General features: G+C 26.9%; 5 protein-coding genes across 7 annotated transcripts; 4 read left to right on the top strand and 1 right to left on the bottom strand.

Moving 5' to 3' along the window:
- The first annotated feature begins 44 nt into the window (after positions 1-44).
- LOC122851868 (RING finger and transmembrane domain-containing protein 2-like) lies at positions 45-2,719 on the top strand. Of its 2 annotated transcripts, none has more exons than XM_044151357.1 (4): positions 45-890; positions 975-1,730; positions 1,825-2,040; positions 2,148-2,719. In XM_044151357.1, the coding sequence occupies exons 1-4, from the start codon at positions 645-647 to the stop codon at positions 2,379-2,381; spliced, it is 1,452 nt and encodes a 483-aa protein (XP_044007292.1). In that variant the 5' UTR covers positions 45-644; the 3' UTR covers positions 2,382-2,719. The 2 variants fall into 2 exon arrangements, with proteins under 2 accessions (XP_044007292.1, XP_044007293.1); XM_044151358.1 differs by having other exon boundaries at positions 747-837.
- LOC122851867 (putative mediator of RNA polymerase II transcription subunit 26) lies at positions 2,661-4,961 on the bottom strand. The gene is made up of 2 exons (XM_044151356.1): positions 2,907-4,961; positions 2,661-2,787 (listed from the first exon to the last, which is right to left on the bottom strand). The coding sequence occupies exons 1-2, from the start codon at positions 4,325-4,327 to the stop codon at positions 2,661-2,663; spliced, it is 1,548 nt and encodes a 515-aa protein (XP_044007291.1). The 5' UTR covers positions 4,328-4,961.
- Positions 4,962-5,146: 185 nt separating this feature from the next.
- On the top strand, positions 5,147-7,269 carry LOC122851882 (fructose-bisphosphate aldolase-like). The gene is made up of 5 exons (XM_044151380.1): positions 5,147-5,343; positions 5,422-5,936; positions 6,003-6,225; positions 6,291-6,635; positions 6,756-7,269. The coding sequence occupies exons 1-4, from the start codon at positions 5,314-5,316 to the stop codon at positions 6,609-6,611; spliced, it is 1,089 nt and encodes a 362-aa protein (XP_044007315.1). The 5' UTR covers positions 5,147-5,313; the 3' UTR covers positions 6,612-6,635; positions 6,756-7,269.
- Positions 7,092-11,430, top strand: LOC122851881 (fructose-bisphosphate aldolase-like). Of its 2 annotated transcripts, none has more exons than XM_044151379.1 (4): positions 7,092-7,269; positions 9,017-9,231; positions 9,312-10,112; positions 10,653-11,430. In XM_044151379.1, the coding sequence occupies exons 2-4, from the start codon at positions 9,025-9,027 to the stop codon at positions 10,743-10,745; spliced, it is 1,101 nt and encodes a 366-aa protein (XP_044007314.1). In that variant the 5' UTR covers positions 7,092-7,269; positions 9,017-9,024; the 3' UTR covers positions 10,746-11,430. The 2 variants fall into 2 exon arrangements, with proteins under 2 accessions (XP_044007314.1, XP_044007313.1); XM_044151378.1 differs by lacking the exon at positions 10,653-11,430 and adding an exon at positions 10,288-10,453 and having other exon boundaries at positions 7,095-7,269.
- A 2,320-nt stretch (positions 11,431-13,750) lies between these two features.
- LOC122850844 (gustatory receptor for sugar taste 64f-like) lies at positions 13,751-14,911 on the top strand. Its single transcript, XM_044149905.1, has 5 exons — positions 13,751-14,044; positions 14,138-14,361; positions 14,429-14,594; positions 14,701-14,790; positions 14,852-14,911. Exons 1-5 carry the CDS (start codon positions 14,042-14,044, stop codon positions 14,909-14,911), a joined length of 543 nt encoding a protein of 180 aa, XP_044005840.1. The 5' UTR covers positions 13,751-14,041.
- The last annotated feature ends 2,287 nt before the right edge of the window (positions 14,912-17,198 follow it).

The raw sequence follows: 17,198 nt of genomic DNA on the forward strand, positions 1-17,198 counted from the left end.
ACAAAGCCTGCGCGTAACGTCATAGAGAGGGAAATTCTCAGAAAAAAAAAAAAAAAATCTCCTTCGCTTTTGGTGTGTTTATTATTTCTCCAATCCCCTACTCCTGTTTTTTCAATATATTCATCACCACTCCAGCTACTAGCCAGAACTCAATAGCCAGACAATTTTTTTTTTTTTTTATTGAAAGTACGTTGTTTCGAATTGTTCAAAACAGGGGAAATATATATTTCCATGTTCAACGTAGACTTGTCCAATTTTAACAAAAAATCAATCTTTATATCATTGACGTAACATAACCTGGTGCAATTATTGAAAATATACGTATATGCTGAAGTATAAAAATCGATAAAGAATTACATCTCAATCAGCTGAATAAAATTTTCTTCAATTTAAAAATAAATAAAAAAATGACAAAGTAAATTTAATGCTCAGTTAACTGTAAAGTAAAGTTTTTGTTTTTTTTTTTTTTTTTTCAAGTTGTTATCAGTCTTGGCTATTGATAAGACAATTGACGTACGTCTTGAGTCACAAGAGTGACTAGAAATGATGTGAAATTAGCAATATTAAAAATATTAAACTGTGTGTGAAAGTGTATAAATTAATTGACATTAAAAAAAAAGAAAAGAAAAATCATTAAAGTAATAATGCCTGAACAATCAACGTCAAATGGTCAACAGGTACCAGATAGTCAAACAGTGACAATCGAAATACCAAGTGAACAAACGCCAAGACCATCGTCATCATCAGGAATTTTGATGACACATACAACCCATGCAAATCAACCAATTCAATCAACGATGAGATCATCATCTGAGTTATCACGAATATTTCCAAATGGTGTACCTACAAATTTAGATGACATCAGGCCAATTATTGCCCAAGCATGCTCTGTAAAAACAATTTAAAAACTATAATTAAACTATAACTAATCATAAGTATATTAACAAAATGTTATATGTTTGTTTTTTTTTCAGAATCCAATGTCTCTGACATCATGGTTGAATGTACGTTTACCAGGTCAACAAGCACAAGCACCAACACCTCCATCAGATTCATTTGTCATAACAATTGTTGATGATGCAACAACAGCAACAACATCACCAACAACAACAAACAATCAAAATGATACATTTGGTAATAATCCACCGAATAATAATAATAATCAACAAACAACAGCAACAACAGCTGATAATTTTTTAAATAATATACGTGAAGCTACACATTCACCAACAAATAGTAATAATAATAATAATAATAATAATAATAATAATAATAATAACAACGATCAAGATCAAGATGATCAAACACTTGAATCATTACCAATTAGTCCACAAGCACGTGACATATTAAAATCAATACAAAATCATTTACCATTTGCAGCAATTGCAATTGCAAAAGGTTTTTATGATCATAGATCTGGTGCATTTACATTATTATTATTATTAGCTGTATTTATAAAAGCAAATAAAGATTTAAAAGGTGAAATATTAAAACAACAAAGAAGAAGTAGAAAAATATTATTAAATATTATACTTTATATTATTGGTGCATTTGCTGTTATATCAATTACATTGAATGATTTACCATTATTTATTTATGTTAAATCAGAATCATTTTTTGATTTATTATGGTGTATAACAATTAGTGATTTTTTTATAAAATTATGTACAATTATTATAAAAACCTTACTCACATTATTACCAGAAAGTTTATTGGCTTTTCAAAAAAGAGTAAGTTTTTTTTTTTTTTTTTATACATATATAAATGACATTTAAAATTAATTTATAATTACATTTAATTAATTGGTTTGTTCATTATAAACAGGGAAAGTATTATCTTCTTATTGAAGCAATATCACAATTTTATCGTGCAACAGTACCAATGTATTCATGGATGTCATATTTCCGTGAAGCCTATCAAGGTGCTGAAGTTATATTGGGTATACTATTAGCATCATTTTATGGAGCAACTAAAATACGTGATATTTTATCTCGTGGTAAATTATTGATAAATTCATCAATTAAATTTTGGCAAAATGTGGTAAGTTCATAAATCAATTAACATGATGTGTAATTTAATTATTATTTTTTTATTTATGAAATATCAACTAAACAATTGATTTATTTTTTGTTTTTTTATTTTTTCAGAGTCTTGGATCATCTCCAACAAAAGAAGAACTTGGTGAATCAGGACCAATATGTGTTATTTGTCATGAAGATTATACAACTCCAGTACTGTTAACATGTAAACATATTTTTTGTGAAAATTGTGTATCAACATGGCTTGATAGAGAACGTACATGTCCACTTTGTCGAGCACCAATAACTGATGACCCAGTATATCGAGATGGTCATACAACACACTTTATCCAATTGTACTGAATATTATACAATGTATAAAACAGAAATTAAAAGAAAACAAACCAAAATGAATTACTTCCAGAATAGGACTGTCATTATTATTATTTTTCTTTTTGTAATTATAATTGTGATAAGGTAATTGAATAATATAATAATAATAATCTATATTTAATTATAATGTTTAAAGTAATTGAGGAAAAATCATTACACGATACTTTTTATTAATTTTTCTTTTTTTTTTTTTTAAACTTGATTTAAACTTATAAAATAATTCGTTACAAAGTGAATTAATTATTTAAGTCATTTGTTTGCCCGCATACGGGATTGGAAGTAATCACCGTCACCTCGGGTTGCTTGACGATTAATATCTTTGTGACGATCTCTTGATACAATTTCTTCGATGATTTCACCATCACCTTTGATCAATCTAAAATAAAAACAAAAGAAAAATAAATATATTAATTAACACTTTTTAAATTTAAATTTGGTAGATGACTTTTTTTTTTTTTTAATTTTGTTTGTGATTAAAGGTAGTATTATTATTACCTGTGTCGTCCAGTTTCTTCATCGTACACCTTTCTTACAACACTCTGTCGTTTGTCCCATTCTTCCTTGGTCATTGGTGCCATTGATTTAGCTTTTTCATTCATTTCAACAGAAATATCTTTCATCAATTTATCCTTTTTATTATCAATACTCTTATTTTCATCACCACCACCACCACCACCATCATCTTCATCATCATCAATATTATCAACACCATCTCTTGATTTTTTATCTTTACCAACTTTTTTCAATTTTTTCTTTTGTTTTTTCTTCAATTTACGTTTTTTTTCTCTTTTTTTCTTTTCAATTTTTTTAGCTTTTTTTGATAATTTTTTCTTCTTTTTTTTCTTTTTATCATGATCAGAATCACTGCTCGATGTACTACTGCTTGTTGTACTTGATGATGTACTGCTACTACTACTTGAACTGCTACTATCAGTTGATGATGATGATGATGATGATAATGATCTTCTTTTCTTTTTTTTAATACCAGGACTCTTACTACGTTCAATTGATTCATCATCATTTTTAGATAATGATAAATTATCACGTGATTCACGTTGTCTTGAACGTTTATTATTATCTGGACTTTTATCAATTGACCATGTTGGTGATTGTTCACGTGTTGTATTTTTATTACCACCACCAATAACAACATCCATTAAATCATCAGTAATATTTTTATTACGTTGTAAGCGTTCGTTATTTCTTTCATAGTATCTATCACGTTGATGATTTCTGTCATTATTATAATCACGATTATTGTGATGATGATTTCTGTCATTAAAGCCACGATTTTGTCCACCACGATTTTGCCAATTATTTCTATCACGAAATCTATTAAATGAATTATTTCTAAATCTGTTATCATTTCTATTGTCAAAACGTTGATGACCATAATTATTATGTCCACGTCCACCAGACATTTGTCGACGTTTATCATGATATTGATCACGTTGCCAATTACCTGGTGAACCACGACGTTTACGAAATAATCCACGATTACCATTATCATGATTATTCATTCTCATGCCATTATTACGATTATTATTATCACCACGTCCACCCCAACCACCACCACCACCACCACCACCACCACCGCCATCGTGTCTTTGTTGACGTTGATGTTGTTGCTGATGATGATGCTGTTGTTGATGGTGTTGTTGTTGTTGTTGTTGTTGTGATTGATTTGGTTGTGATGAACCATCTCGTTTACGACTATCAATACTTGATATACTCAAATTTGACTGGGATGTACTTCTATTTCTTCTGCCTCGTATACGTTTATCTTTGTCATTTTGATTTCTACCACGACTTGTATCTGGACTTGATGATGAATTACTCCGTTTCATATCTTTTGTTCTTTTTTCTTTTCCACGATCTTCTGATCTACTCCGACGTCTTGGTTCAACTGACGACATTTTTTTTTTCTTTTTTTTTTTTTTTATTATTATTTATGTATTAAGTTATTTTTATGATTTATTTTAACTTAATTATAACACACAAACACACCAACTTTGGAAAGACCAATTATTTTATTGATATATGTTATATATTGTAAATATAATTATCATTCTAACCAATAATGCCAAAACTGAGGAAGGGCCCGTCTCTCAATTTACTGGTTATTTTTTGAATTTTTTTAAAAATGTTTTTACAATGTTTATATATTTTTTATTTCGAATAACTTGTTGTTGTTATTATTTTTAATGAATTACTTACTCATTTTTGATAACTCACATTTCTGATTATTTATATTTTTTTATTGTTAAATAATATTTATGTTGTACACACAAAAAAACCGGCTAGGGACTCCGACCGGTTATTTAAAAATGGCGTCTTTTTTGGAGGCTGTGATGCTTTCCTTGGAAAAAAACAAAAAAAAAATGTATATATAATATATGTATATTTTTGTTATTCCGGTTATCTAGCGGTGTTTTTTTGTACTTTGCCGGGTCGATTGTTAATTTCCTGGCTTATTATTAATAATTATCACAACTTTTTTGTTATTATTAAAAGAAAAAATTTTCTTAATAATTAATTGATATATTTTTAATTTTAAATAAGTTTATTTAATTGTTAATTTATTTTTTGCTGTCTTCAATTTTCGTTGATTTCGTTGTTGTTTGAAAACTCGCCACGGATCGCAACGTGGCGTTGCAAAATGGCGCCGTCCAATTACAACGCGAGTTTAGAACCACCATTATTATCTGCCATCTTGTTGTTATACTTATTATTATTATTATTATTAGTTTTATTCAACATTTTGGCGGGTTAAAAATTTTTATAATTTTTAAGCTCAAAATTTTAGGGCATTAAAATTCTTTATATCATGAATAATAATTAAAAATTAACTGTTTATTTAAATTATTAAATTTTTATTTAAAACGAAAAAATAATAACAAAAATGGATGACTCATGTACATGTATAATACAGGTATAATTACAAACATATATACACAGATTTACCAATAATTAAATTCAATATAAATATTTATTAAATGATATATTACAGGTAACAAAAAATGTCGCAAGATATGGTACCCTTGAACCAGCACTTGCACTTGAATTGAAAAAAATATCCCAAGTACTTTCAATTCCTGGCAAGGGTATACTTGATGTCCATCAAGTACCACCTGGTCAAAAAAATCAAGAAACAGCTGACGTCAAAACAACACAATTAAATTGGCTAAAAACACTTTTGTTAGATCCCAAAATAAGTAGTTTTATTTCTGGAATTATTTTGAGTCATTCAGATGCTTTGGTTGACATATCAGACGAGTCACAAATTGTAGATTTATTTCATGAAAATAATATTGTTGCTGGAGTCTGCATTGATAAAGGAACTGTTGAACTATTTGGTACCTATAATGAAACAACAACACAGGGTCTTGATAGATTACAAGAAAAATGTATTGAATTAAAAAAAAATAATTATCATTTTACAAGTTGGAAATGTTATTGTAAGATATCAAATTCATTATGGCCAAGTAGACTTGCTGTCATGGAAAATACAAATGTTTTGGCTAGGTAAAAAAAATAAAATGATAACAAAGTTAACTTAAAATTATAATAAAAAATATATATATTTTTTAGATATGCTAGTATTGTTCAGAGTACGCGAATGCTACCAATAATTGATTTTGAAATATTATCAAATGATGATGACAGTATTAATCATTGTCAAAATATCCATCGAGATATTTTATCAAATTTAATTAAATCTTTAATTGATTATCATGTTTATCTTGATGGAATCATTATTAAAATATCAATGGTACAACCTGGAAGTAAAAATGCAGCTTATATTGAACCCGAGGTGTGTTTATCAAAATTAATTACAGTCTGTTGAATTTTATGTTTTTTTAATTTATATTATTACAGATGATTGCTGAGTACACAATTCAAACATTAAGACAAACAATTCCTCTATCAGTTCCATCAATTATATTTAAAACTGATAATTTATCAATTAAAAATTATCTAATTAATTTTAATGCAATATGTAAAATTCAAGAAAATTATTCCTGGAATTTTTCTTATTGTTTTGATAATTTTTTATTTATAAAAATGAAATCATATGGATTATTTGATGATAATGAGAAAACATTGGATGACGAGTTTTTCATCTGGATGATGAAACATCTGGAATTATGTTCACATGCTTCATTGGGAAAATTGAACATTGAAGATTTAAAAAATTAAATTTTAACAACAACAAATTATTAAGTAAAAATATATCTATAAAATATCTTTAACATAAATTTTTCTTGATAACTTTCAGCTGATATCGGGGATATCAGTAATCTATAAAGATATTTTTATTTATTGATTTTAATATTTTTCTAGATACAATGCTCGAAACAAAAATACCCTTAGCAATGAACTAAGGACGATTGAATGTCGTGCCCTTGCTCGACCTCTAGTCCAGAGGTGCTCATACGCCTCCGAAAAAAAAAAAAAAACAATATTATTACAGATAATGTTATTAATTAACATATTCTACAAAAAATTATTTACTCCAAAAAAATCAAGGTACAAAATAAATCTCATTTATCAAAAAAAAAAATTTATAAACCATATATTTTCTTTTGAAGATGATGAATATTTGATGATAAATTCAAACATAAAATAATTGACTTTTATTTTTATAAATAAATTGAAGATCATGTACATCTATATGAGCAACAATAAAATTATTTTTCATCATATCAATTTGAGCACATCTAGTGAAGTAAGAAAACGAGAAAAAAGCGCCGACGCATCAGAATCAGAAACGCTCAGACTTTGAACTGACAGTCGTTCAGCTACTCTCAAACTGATCGGTTGTTACTCTCTTGAAATACCAAATTAAATAAATCACGTAAGTCATTTAAATTAATAAATAACTTATATATTATTTAAGAGTGATAAATAAAAAAAACAAATTTAGTTAGACAAATTAAATTGATAATGGCTATTTTAATAGTTGAAAATAATTTTATAAATTTAGAAAGATTATTTGACCTTGACTGACATTAACAAAAATTGTTACGTGCTGGATTATCAAATACTCCAATTACTATTATCTTGAGAAACAAAAAAAACAAAATTATAATCAAAATTCATTTTTTACAATATAAAAATTGATTTTTTTATGTTGAATAAATTTTTTTAAGGCGTTTTATTGATTTTTTTTTCGATATTACTAATCAATAACCTCAATGTCATTTTTTTTTTTTTTTTTATAAATAATTTAGAAATTTCAAATATTATTTATAGGCTTTAAGCAAGTTTATAAACTGAAGTAGTGAATAATTTTTTAAACAAATAATTATGTAACATAATTGCGCATTGAAATGTGTCAGTTCGTCATGCATGAAGATGATGAAAATTAAACATAATATTTCCTGTAGATTTTGTGTCTAGGGTGACAATAGACGAGACAATATTTGAGTACATTGTATGTGTGGGACCCTTTTTAGTTTTCATGTCACGAGATTCAACTGCCACGTAGTAACTATTTTCTATTTTTTTAATATTGTTGAGACATTGGGTCATGAGAAAAAAAATTCACTGGCAATTTATCAAGTCTTTTAATTAGATATTTAACATCAAGGTGATTCAACTAATTTCAATGTCAATTGGTTAAATTCTCCATTTGCTCGTGTCAAATCTCTAGAATTATTTGCTTTATTTATTATTTTTTTTAAACCTTGAATTTTTTTTTTTTTTTATTTACTAAAAGTATTTTTGTTTTTGTGTGAATTATAAAATAAATAATTATTTAAAAAAATACATGTTCTAATGTTCAAGACTCAAACTTGACCTTATAATTTCATCATTCAATTTTTTAATACGAGCATGCGCGAGGCATTTTTTATTGATTTTTAATTGTACACCAGTAAAATATTTCCAAAATAAACAATTAAAAATACCAAAAACACAATGTAATAAAAAATAAGTTGCATTAATTTTAATAATTTTTATAAACAAAAATATTGATAAAGAAAAAGAAGTAAAATTAATCTTCGTTAAGACTCCCTATTTAAAAACTCACAATATTTTTGTTATTCAGAGAATAAATTGAAAAATAATATTAATCGATATTGATAATTAAAAAATATTGTTTACAATAATAAAAACATAATTAATATATTTTTTTAATACCATAATCATTCGACTTTCGATAACCCCTTGATATAGGCGTGGTTATATGATTTATTTATTTAAAAAAAATATTGGAGTAACAAGTTTAGAAAATTTTATAACTATTGATGATGATGTAATTCTAATTGAAGCTGTCTGTTAAAGAAAATTTAAAATAAAAGTTGACAAAAATGTGACTTATTTTTAGATCCGTGACTTGTAAACTTTCTCTTGTGTCCAGAAGTTTTCCCCTTATAACTTCAAATGAAAAAAAAAAACAAATTATTTAATAAAAAAAAATACTTTGTCAATGTATATACTCATGTATTTTAAAATTTATTCTTGTTAATCTAGACTTGTTATTACATATACTCGCTAGATAGAATTAACTTTATTGAAATAAGAATTATCTGGATCAACTATTATTATTTATCAAGCAATATTTTTAATAGTTAATTATTTTTTATAATTTTATATTGCAGATAAAAAAATGCCAGCTGAAAAATACTTGAAAGCCGATCCTGAGCTCAAGGCTGAGCTTAAAAAAATTGCTGAGCAAATTGTTGCACCAGGAAAGGGTATTCTTGCTGCTGATGAATCAACAGCGACAATTGGCAAACGTCTTGAAGGAATTAGTGTTGAAAATAATGAAGCCAATCGTAAGGCATACAGAGAATTGCTCTTCAGCACAAACAAAGTAAGGTTTCATTTTTTTTTCTTTCCAATGCTAAACTTATAATTATTGCTAATATTAATTTTTTATGATTTTTTTTTAAGGATGCTATTTCTCAATCAATTTCTGGTGTAATTTTATTCCACGAGACTCTCTATCAAAAAGCTGAAAATGGTACACCCTTTGTTGAATTAATGAAAGAACGTAACATCATTCCAGGTATCAAAGTTGACAAAGGTATTGTACCACTTTTTGGTACTGATGATGAATGTACAACTCAAGGACTTGATGATCTTCAAGCACGTTGTATACAATATAAAAAAGACGGCTGTCATTTTGCTAAATGGAGATGTGTACTTAAAATAAAAGGTGATAAACTACCAAGTAAACTTGCTATTATTGAAAATGCAAATGTACTTGCACGTTATGCATCAATATGTCAAAGTGCTAGAATTGTACCAATTGTTGAGCCTGAAATTCTCCCTGATGGTGATCATGATCTTGCTCGTTGTCAACAAGTTACTGAAGAAGTATTATCAGCTGTTTATAAAGCATTAAATGATCATCATGTTTATCTTGAGGGTACATTATTAAAACCAAATATGGTAACACCTGGTCAACAATGTCCAAAACGTTCAACACCACAAGAAATTGCATCAGCAACTGTTATTGCATTACAACGTACAGTACCACCAGCAGTTACTGGTATTACATTCTTGAGTGGTGGACAATCTGAAGAAGAAGCATCTGTTAATCTTGATGCTATTAATAAATTCCCTGGTAAAAAACCATGGGCACTTACATTCAGTTATGGACGTGCTTTACAAGCTTCAGTTCTTAAAGCATGGGGTGGTAAAGCTGATCAAGTTGCTGCTGCACAGGACGAACTTATCAAACGTGCCAAGGTAATATTTTATTTACTAATCTCATTTTTGTTTAATATACTCTTATACTTATTTTTTTATTTTCTCTTTCTTCATGTAACTAATTAATTATTTATTTTTATCATTGTTATTAATTTTATTTAATTTTTTGCATGTTTTTATTCTTTTGTTTTTTCATACTTGTGCAATTCTTTAGGCAAATGCTCTTGCCTGCCAAGGAAAATATAAGGCAGGAAGTGTTATCAGTAAAGCTGCTAGTGTTTCATTACATGTCAAAGATCACAAATACTAAAAAAAAAATATCTGTACTCTCTTTCTTTGCTTTGTTTTATCTTTATTTTTGTTTTTCAATTTTTTACAATGTAAGTAATATTCTTTTTCTTAATTTTTTACTTTTATCATTAATGCATGTCAATAAGTTTATGTTGTTATTATTATTTAAAAATTTTTTTTTTTTTATATTTATTATTATTATTATTTCAAATATTTACAATCGGCAAATATACCGATTTATTTATTTTTTTTCTTCTGATATTCATTTTGTTATATTTTTTTTTTCAGGCAAACGGTGATGCTTCTGTTGGAAAATATGCTGGTGGTGTCAGTGGTGCAGCTGGTGATGCAGGATTATTCGTAGCAAACCACGCGTATTAAATTGAAATAAAAAAAATAAATAATTTAATTTTACCATAGATAACTCCCTGGTTTTAAATATTGAAAATTCAAAAAATTAATATTGAAAGATAATAAAAATTTACAAAATAATACTAAACAAAAACGCATAATTATTTTTTTTTCAAAAACTCTTAAACTATTTGTTTATATTTTTTTTTTTTTATTTATAACATGTATAGTAACTGAATTTTAAACAATATTAAAATATTTTCTATATTTTAATAGTTGATAAACATATTTTACTTTAAAAATAAATATAAAATAATAAGTTTAATTATCAATTTTCAGGGAGTATATAATAATACAATTTAATTTCGACGTATCTTGGCATTTGTAAAAATTTAATCAATATGTGTGTTATTGTATGAAAATTTGATCAATATTGAAAAATTTAAAATTATTATTAATTGATGAGTATATTGTCCGAATATTTTCAAAAAAATAGATGAAAATTACATTATGTTGATAGATGAAAAAACCAAAAAAAAAAAAAACATGATGAGTGTTGGTTAATTGTTTGTAGTCAATGTCATGTTATCGAATTTATCAAAAATTGTATTGATATTTCTGTTAATGTTGAGATATTTAATTATATTTAACATTGATGTTACTATCTAATAATTTTCACTGTACTTTTGACTATCAAAAATACAATAGAGGGTTAATTTCAATATAAATTTTATCAAACACTTGTTTTACATTTTTTTAAGCCCTTCTAAAAATTACGTTATTATTTATATTTTTGTCTTTAGTCAAGTGTAAAAACGTCAAATCTACTAAACGATAGTGTAACAATCGTTTCTATTATAATTATATTTTTTTTTAAATTTGACGTGGGTAAATGATGAAACCAAGAAGACTAGAGACCAGGAGAATATAAACTCATGGAGGTCACAAGGTGGACAGTTGGCCGAAAGGGTATGAAGTATTTCACCTTGGAAATTTTGCTTCAATACTTGGGTCCCACTGAGTGAACTTTGATGCTTAGTTTTTCCATCAATTGTTTTTTGAAACTAATATATATATGGGAAGCCGTAAATTCAGTTCCAAATGCAGTGACCAGGTACACATGCGAAGGTATACAAACATCGGAATTAAACAATGGACCAGGTTGTCATGGGGTACCACGGAACTGAATTTACCTACGATCGAAGAGAAGTTTCACTTTAAAAAAAAACGACTTTTCAACTAAGAATGTAAGTACTCGATAGTCGTATCATCATCAACATATCAAATCAGTAAACTCCCAGACCCTCCGAAACCTCAAATTACAAAATATTAAAAAAAAAAAAACTATAGTATACTTTTCAACAAGTTTTTATAAAAAAGTAAAATGATAACTTTTCAAAAATAATTTGCATTGATAAATTTACTGGAAATAATTTCTGTTTTTACAAAAAATCAATAAATAATTTACTTATTTATTTCGTGTGTTGTTGTTTTATCTGATATAATTTATGATTTATGTAACAAATATTCATAAAATAAAAGTCAAAGATTTATAAATATTGGTATTTCATGAATTTAAAATAATGATAAATTATTTCAAAGTTATAAAATGTTAAAAGTTAAAATACTACAATCATTATATAGAGTGGCAATAAAACAGCTGTCCTGTTCAGGTAATGAATAATTAATTAGATCATTTGTACGATTATCATTGTATCCCAAGAATTCTTTAAATTGTTTCGTATATAATGAATTCATTATCGATATTTCATAAGTATATATGTTAAACATTGATCATAAATCAGTTAATTTTAAATTTTTTAAATAAATTCATTTGTCGTTCACTATCTTGTTAATCTTTACAGAATATTGACATATACATTAACCCAAGAAGTGAAAAATTATCTATTTGCGTTTTTACACCAGCGTGTATTTATTATTTAAAAACGATTTTTTTCTGGTATGTAGATAAAGACAGTAATATTCCACTTACAATAATTGGTTTTCGCACTTGTAGAATTTATAAGTAGTCATATAAATTTGTAATTTAATATATTATTTTTCAAGTGTATTGAATGATATTCAGTTGATAGGAAGTGTTTGAAAATGCAGTTAGTCACCAAGTAAACATGTTAGTTATTTTTCAAAAATTATTCAATTAATATAGATATGAATAATTATTTACGGAATAATAGAGTTCAGCCGTGGGTTGGCCAACAGCCTCTACTAATTCCTTTATTTTCTTCAAATGGTATTAACAGTGAGCAACAGAGAAAATCGCGAAAGGTATAAATATGGATTTTAGTTAAATAAATTTGTACGAAGTTATTATTTAAATTATATTCATTTCAGAATGATGAGAGTTTTCACGATATTATTAAACCAATTATTGGTGTTTCACAATTTTTTGGAAATTTTCCAATAAATGGTATTCAATATTCAAAACCCGATGAATATGTTTTCGAATTTACATCATTTATTACATGCTATTCTTTGATGATCATTACACTTGTTGGTTGTTATTTTATTTTATTGCTGTTTGGAACAATCAAAGCTATTTATTTTACCAAAGGTAAAACGTATTCAATTCAAACTTTTTAAAAAATATTTTCAGTCAGTTGTAGATAAGGTGCTTTATTTTTGTTTTTACTTTTTCAGAAAATTTGTTTGAAAAGTTGTTTGGTATCGTTTTTTTTGGATACAATTTTTTCTTGCAGCTGATAATATTTTGTAAATTGCCAAGTTGGATTAAATTGCAAATAAATTGGCAACAAGTTGAAGAGAAATTGGACAAGTAAATATTTTTCAACGTTATTTTCAAATGTTTTGTAGTGTCTCTAATAATTTACTCGAGATATATATGATTGATTTGAATTGACAATCAACTATATAATAATTTCATTCAGCTATTATTTTCCTAACTTATAGAAAAAGTGTTATATATATTTTTATTATTTTCAGTTTTCATCAAACAAAATTTCGTCTACGGCTTAAACTCCAGAAATTTGTACTAATTTTGTCTTTACTCCCTTTAATCGAGCATATCTACAGTTATGTACACCCAATATCTCGAACAACTTCAGCTAAAGAATATTTCATTTCATGCAGCGAAAATATTTTATCAGCAATTTTTGGATCCCTGAAAGGGATATCCAACAGTTGAGTGTATAGTGTATTGATGAGTGGTATGATCAACGTTTCTCGAACGTATTACTGATTGATTTTTTTTTTAAATCATAGATTATCAACTCTTGGTGGGAATAATTGTTTCCATTTTACGTACCATCGCAACATTTACCTGGGTTTTTTATGATCTTTTAATAATTATGGTACAAAAAATCCACAGAACTATACTATTGTATATTATCTATACCATACAATATTTATTTCAATCATTGATAGTTTCAATTTTTATTTTTCAGGTATCAATCGGTCTTGCAGAAAGATACAAACAACTCAATGAAATTGTTAGTTATAAGATCACAAACAGTTTAATAGAAAGAATTAATTGGCGGAAAATAAAAGAAAAATATGCTATAATGAATGAACTTGTCAAAGAAGCAGACGATATTGTTTCACCACTAATATTATTATCATGTTGCATGAATGTATATATGATTTGCGTACAAACATCAGAAGGAATAAGGTATTTGTAAATTAATAATTATATATTTTTAAAATTATCACAGAAATATAATTGGTGTTCATTTTAGAATATTGACAAGTGAGGCAAAGATCCCAATATTCCATTGTTGGGCACTTTTTTCAATTGTTTTTCGAACAATGGTAGTTGTGTTGTCCACAGCCAAAATTGATGATGAAAGTGGACATGCATTATCAATATTTTCCTGTTGTCATCCATCGGTTTTTATCATTGAGGTTCGTTGATATTCTTTGCATCATACTGCATTCAAAATTTCCATACATTTTTTATTCAATCGATATAATAATAATTGCTGTTTATATTAATATCCATCAATTGAAGGTTATTTGGATGCAACAGAAACTGTCAATCGATAGAGTTTCATTTACAGCGATGAAGTTTTTTCCGATGACTCGTAAATTTATATTGACTGTAAGTGTGAATATATATTTTAATAACTGTTCATTTTACATTTTTATAACATTGATTTTAGATCACTGGGACAATTGTTACATATGAAATCGTTTACATGCAGTTTCGAGGGATTCGGTAGAATATGTAAACTTCTAATATAATAGAAAAACTAAAACAAATTAATTATATGTCATACCAAGAGTTCAAAAACAATTTTATTAAGAAGGTTATGCAGCAAACCTTTATTATTTTGAAATATGATGAGAATGTTCTGAACTTTCTGAAATACACAGTTAGGTCTATTTATTCTGAATACCATGGTTGTTTTCTTATGTTAATCGGTTGAGTTTTTATAATTTTAAATTACAGAAATAATGTTGAAAAAGTCTTGAGAAAAAACACATATACTAGAAATTGAGTTTTATTGATCGCACCAAAATTTTTAGTGGTGCCACGAGATGAGACGAGACGTGAAATTAATTTTGACAAAAACTATTTGTCAGATTTTGTCAAAATTTGAGACGAAATTGGGATTCCTCAATTTACAATAATTACGGACAAACTAATTTTGCTAAAATTATTTGAATTGAAAAAAAAAAAAAAACCTAGTTATGTTGTCTGCATAATTATATTATGTACGCAATTTCCGACAGTTATATATCATTTTCATAAGTTTAACACATCATCTATAAAAATCTGTCTATCTGTTCAATATTACCATATGAGTGATGGATATATGATTTTCTTTATATACCAACAGAACATTACATGTCTGCATCCCTGGTGAAAATATTTCTCCGAATTTTTCCGAATTTCTCCGTGATTACTCCGAATTTCTCCGCGGTTACTCCGAATTTCTCCCAAATTGACCCATGCGGAGAAATGAGTGGAAAAATTTTCTCCTCGTCGTTGATTTCGGAAGAATTTCCCCGCGGTAAAATTATTTTTTTCACATGTTTCTCCGCGTGTTTTTTTTCGCGGAGAAATATTTCCGAATGTTCCCTTACCCAAGTTGATTCGGAGAAACGAAAGAAAAATTTCTCCTCTTCGTTAATTTTAGAAAAAATTTCTCAGCAGTAAAATTATTTTTTCACACGGTTGGAGAAATGGCGGACGAATCTCTCCACCCTTTCTCCAACTTTCTCCACCATTTGTTCAATTTTTTTCCAACTTTTTCAATTTTCAATTATTTAAAAAAAGAATGACTAATTATTAATTGTTACATAACGCAAAACATAATGATGTTTATTTTTTTTGAAAAAAAAATGAAAATTCGAAGACACTTTTTTTCAAAAAAGTTGATATACCTGAGGTACTTGGTGTACAAAACTCCCGTGATCGTTTCATCAAATTGATGAATGTGGGAAAATAAGTGGAAAAATTTCTCCTCGTCGTTGATTTCGGAAGAATTTCTCTGTGATAATTTTTTTTTTTTCACACGTTTCTCCGCGTACTCTTATCGCAGAAAAATATTTCCGAACGTTTCTCCGCCCAAATCGATTCGGAGAAAATTCGGAAAAAAATTTTGATACCTTTCTCCACTCATTTCTCCGCATGGGTCAATTTGGAAGAAATTCGGAGTAATCACGGACAAATTCGGAGTAAATGCGGAGCAATTCAGGAGAAATCGCGGAGAAATATTTTCACCAGGGATGCGAGAAACATTCATCGATGTATTATTTTCTATTTTCTACTAATTGATTAATATCATCAGTAGCAAAGGTGGTAACAATTCGACAATATCTTCCGGTTTATAGATAAATTTTAAAAAATTATCAAATTCATATAGTTGCTTCTAAATTAACGATTTAAAAATAAATTTGGCAAAGTTTATCAAAATTAGACAAATTTTGCCAAATGTTTTCAAAATTTATCAAAAAAAAAAATTATTTTAATTGACAAAATTTGACAAATATTGCCAAAATTTGACGAAAAAAATTTGACAAAATATTTGTCAACATTAGACAAATTTAGACAAATTTTGTCAAATGTTTCCAAAATTTATCAAAAGAAAAAATTTATTAAAATTGACAAAATTTGTCAAATATTGACAAAAAAAATTTGATAAAATTTGCCAAAATTAGATGAATTTTGTCAAAATTTGCCAATGTTTGCCAAAAATTTGAGATTTTGGCAAATTTTGTCAAAATTATTTTCACCAGGGCAGCTATCTCTCGTCTTGTCTCGACTTCTCTCGGTCATCAATTTATTCTTACACGGAGAGAAAAAAATATTAGGTTTTACTAAAAAAAAACGCTGGATTTTACTATGTTTTATATAATTTTAATCAGACGTAGTAAGTATCATAATACTCAATCGTAAAAATGGCCATGTTTAAAATAAAAAGTACTATGTTGTATAGTCAAAAATATATTTGATTAAAAAAATATTTTAAAAATTTGTCATTTTTTTTTCTGTTGTATTAT

This window comes from Aphidius gifuensis, linkage group LG3 (genome assembly GCF_014905175.1).
Source record: "Aphidius gifuensis isolate YNYX2018 linkage group LG3, ASM1490517v1, whole genome shotgun sequence".
Taxonomy (NCBI): Eukaryota; Metazoa; Arthropoda; class Insecta; order Hymenoptera; family Braconidae; genus Aphidius; species Aphidius gifuensis.

Coding starts and splice junctions, on each gene's coding strand:
- LOC122851881 (XM_044151378.1), top strand. CDS start 9,025: ATGCCAGCTGAAAAATACTTGAAAGCCGATCCTGAGCTCAAGGCTGAG. Junction 9,232..9,311: donor TGCTCTTCAGCACAAACAAA/GTAAGGTTTCAT, acceptor TTTTTTTTTAAG/GATGCTATTTCTCAATCAAT. Junction 10,113..10,287: donor AACTTATCAAACGTGCCAAG/GTAATATTTTAT, acceptor GCAATTCTTTAG/GCAAATGCTCTTGCCTGCCA.
- LOC122851868 (XM_044151357.1), top strand. CDS start 645: ATGCCTGAACAATCAACGTCAAATGGTCAACAGGTACCAGATAGTCAA. Junction 1,731..1,824: donor TATTGGCTTTTCAAAAAAGA/GTAAGTTTTTTT, acceptor CATTATAAACAG/GGAAAGTATTATCTTCTTAT. Junction 2,041..2,147: donor TTAAATTTTGGCAAAATGTG/GTAAGTTCATAA, acceptor TTATTTTTTCAG/AGTCTTGGATCATCTCCAAC.
- LOC122851867 (XM_044151356.1), bottom strand. CDS start 4,327: ATGTCGTCAGTTGAACCAAGACGTCGGAGTAGATCAGAAGATCGTGGA. Junction 2,788..2,906: donor GAAGAAACTGGACGACACAG/GTAATAATAATA, acceptor TTTTTATTTTAG/ATTGATCAAAGGTGATGGTG.
- LOC122851882 (XM_044151380.1), top strand. CDS start 5,314: ATGGATGACTCATGTACATGTATAATACAG. Junction 5,937..6,002: donor AATACAAATGTTTTGGCTAG/GTAAAAAAAATA, acceptor TATATTTTTTAG/ATATGCTAGTATTGTTCAGA. Junction 6,226..6,290: donor CAGCTTATATTGAACCCGAG/GTGTGTTTATCA, acceptor ATATTATTACAG/ATGATTGCTGAGTACACAAT.
- LOC122850844 (XM_044149905.1), top strand. Junction 14,362..14,428: donor CAAACATCAGAAGGAATAAG/GTATTTGTAAAT, acceptor TGTTCATTTTAG/AATATTGACAAGTGAGGCAA. Junction 14,791..14,851: donor CTCGTAAATTTATATTGACT/GTAAGTGTGAAT, acceptor CATTGATTTTAG/ATCACTGGGACAATTGTTAC.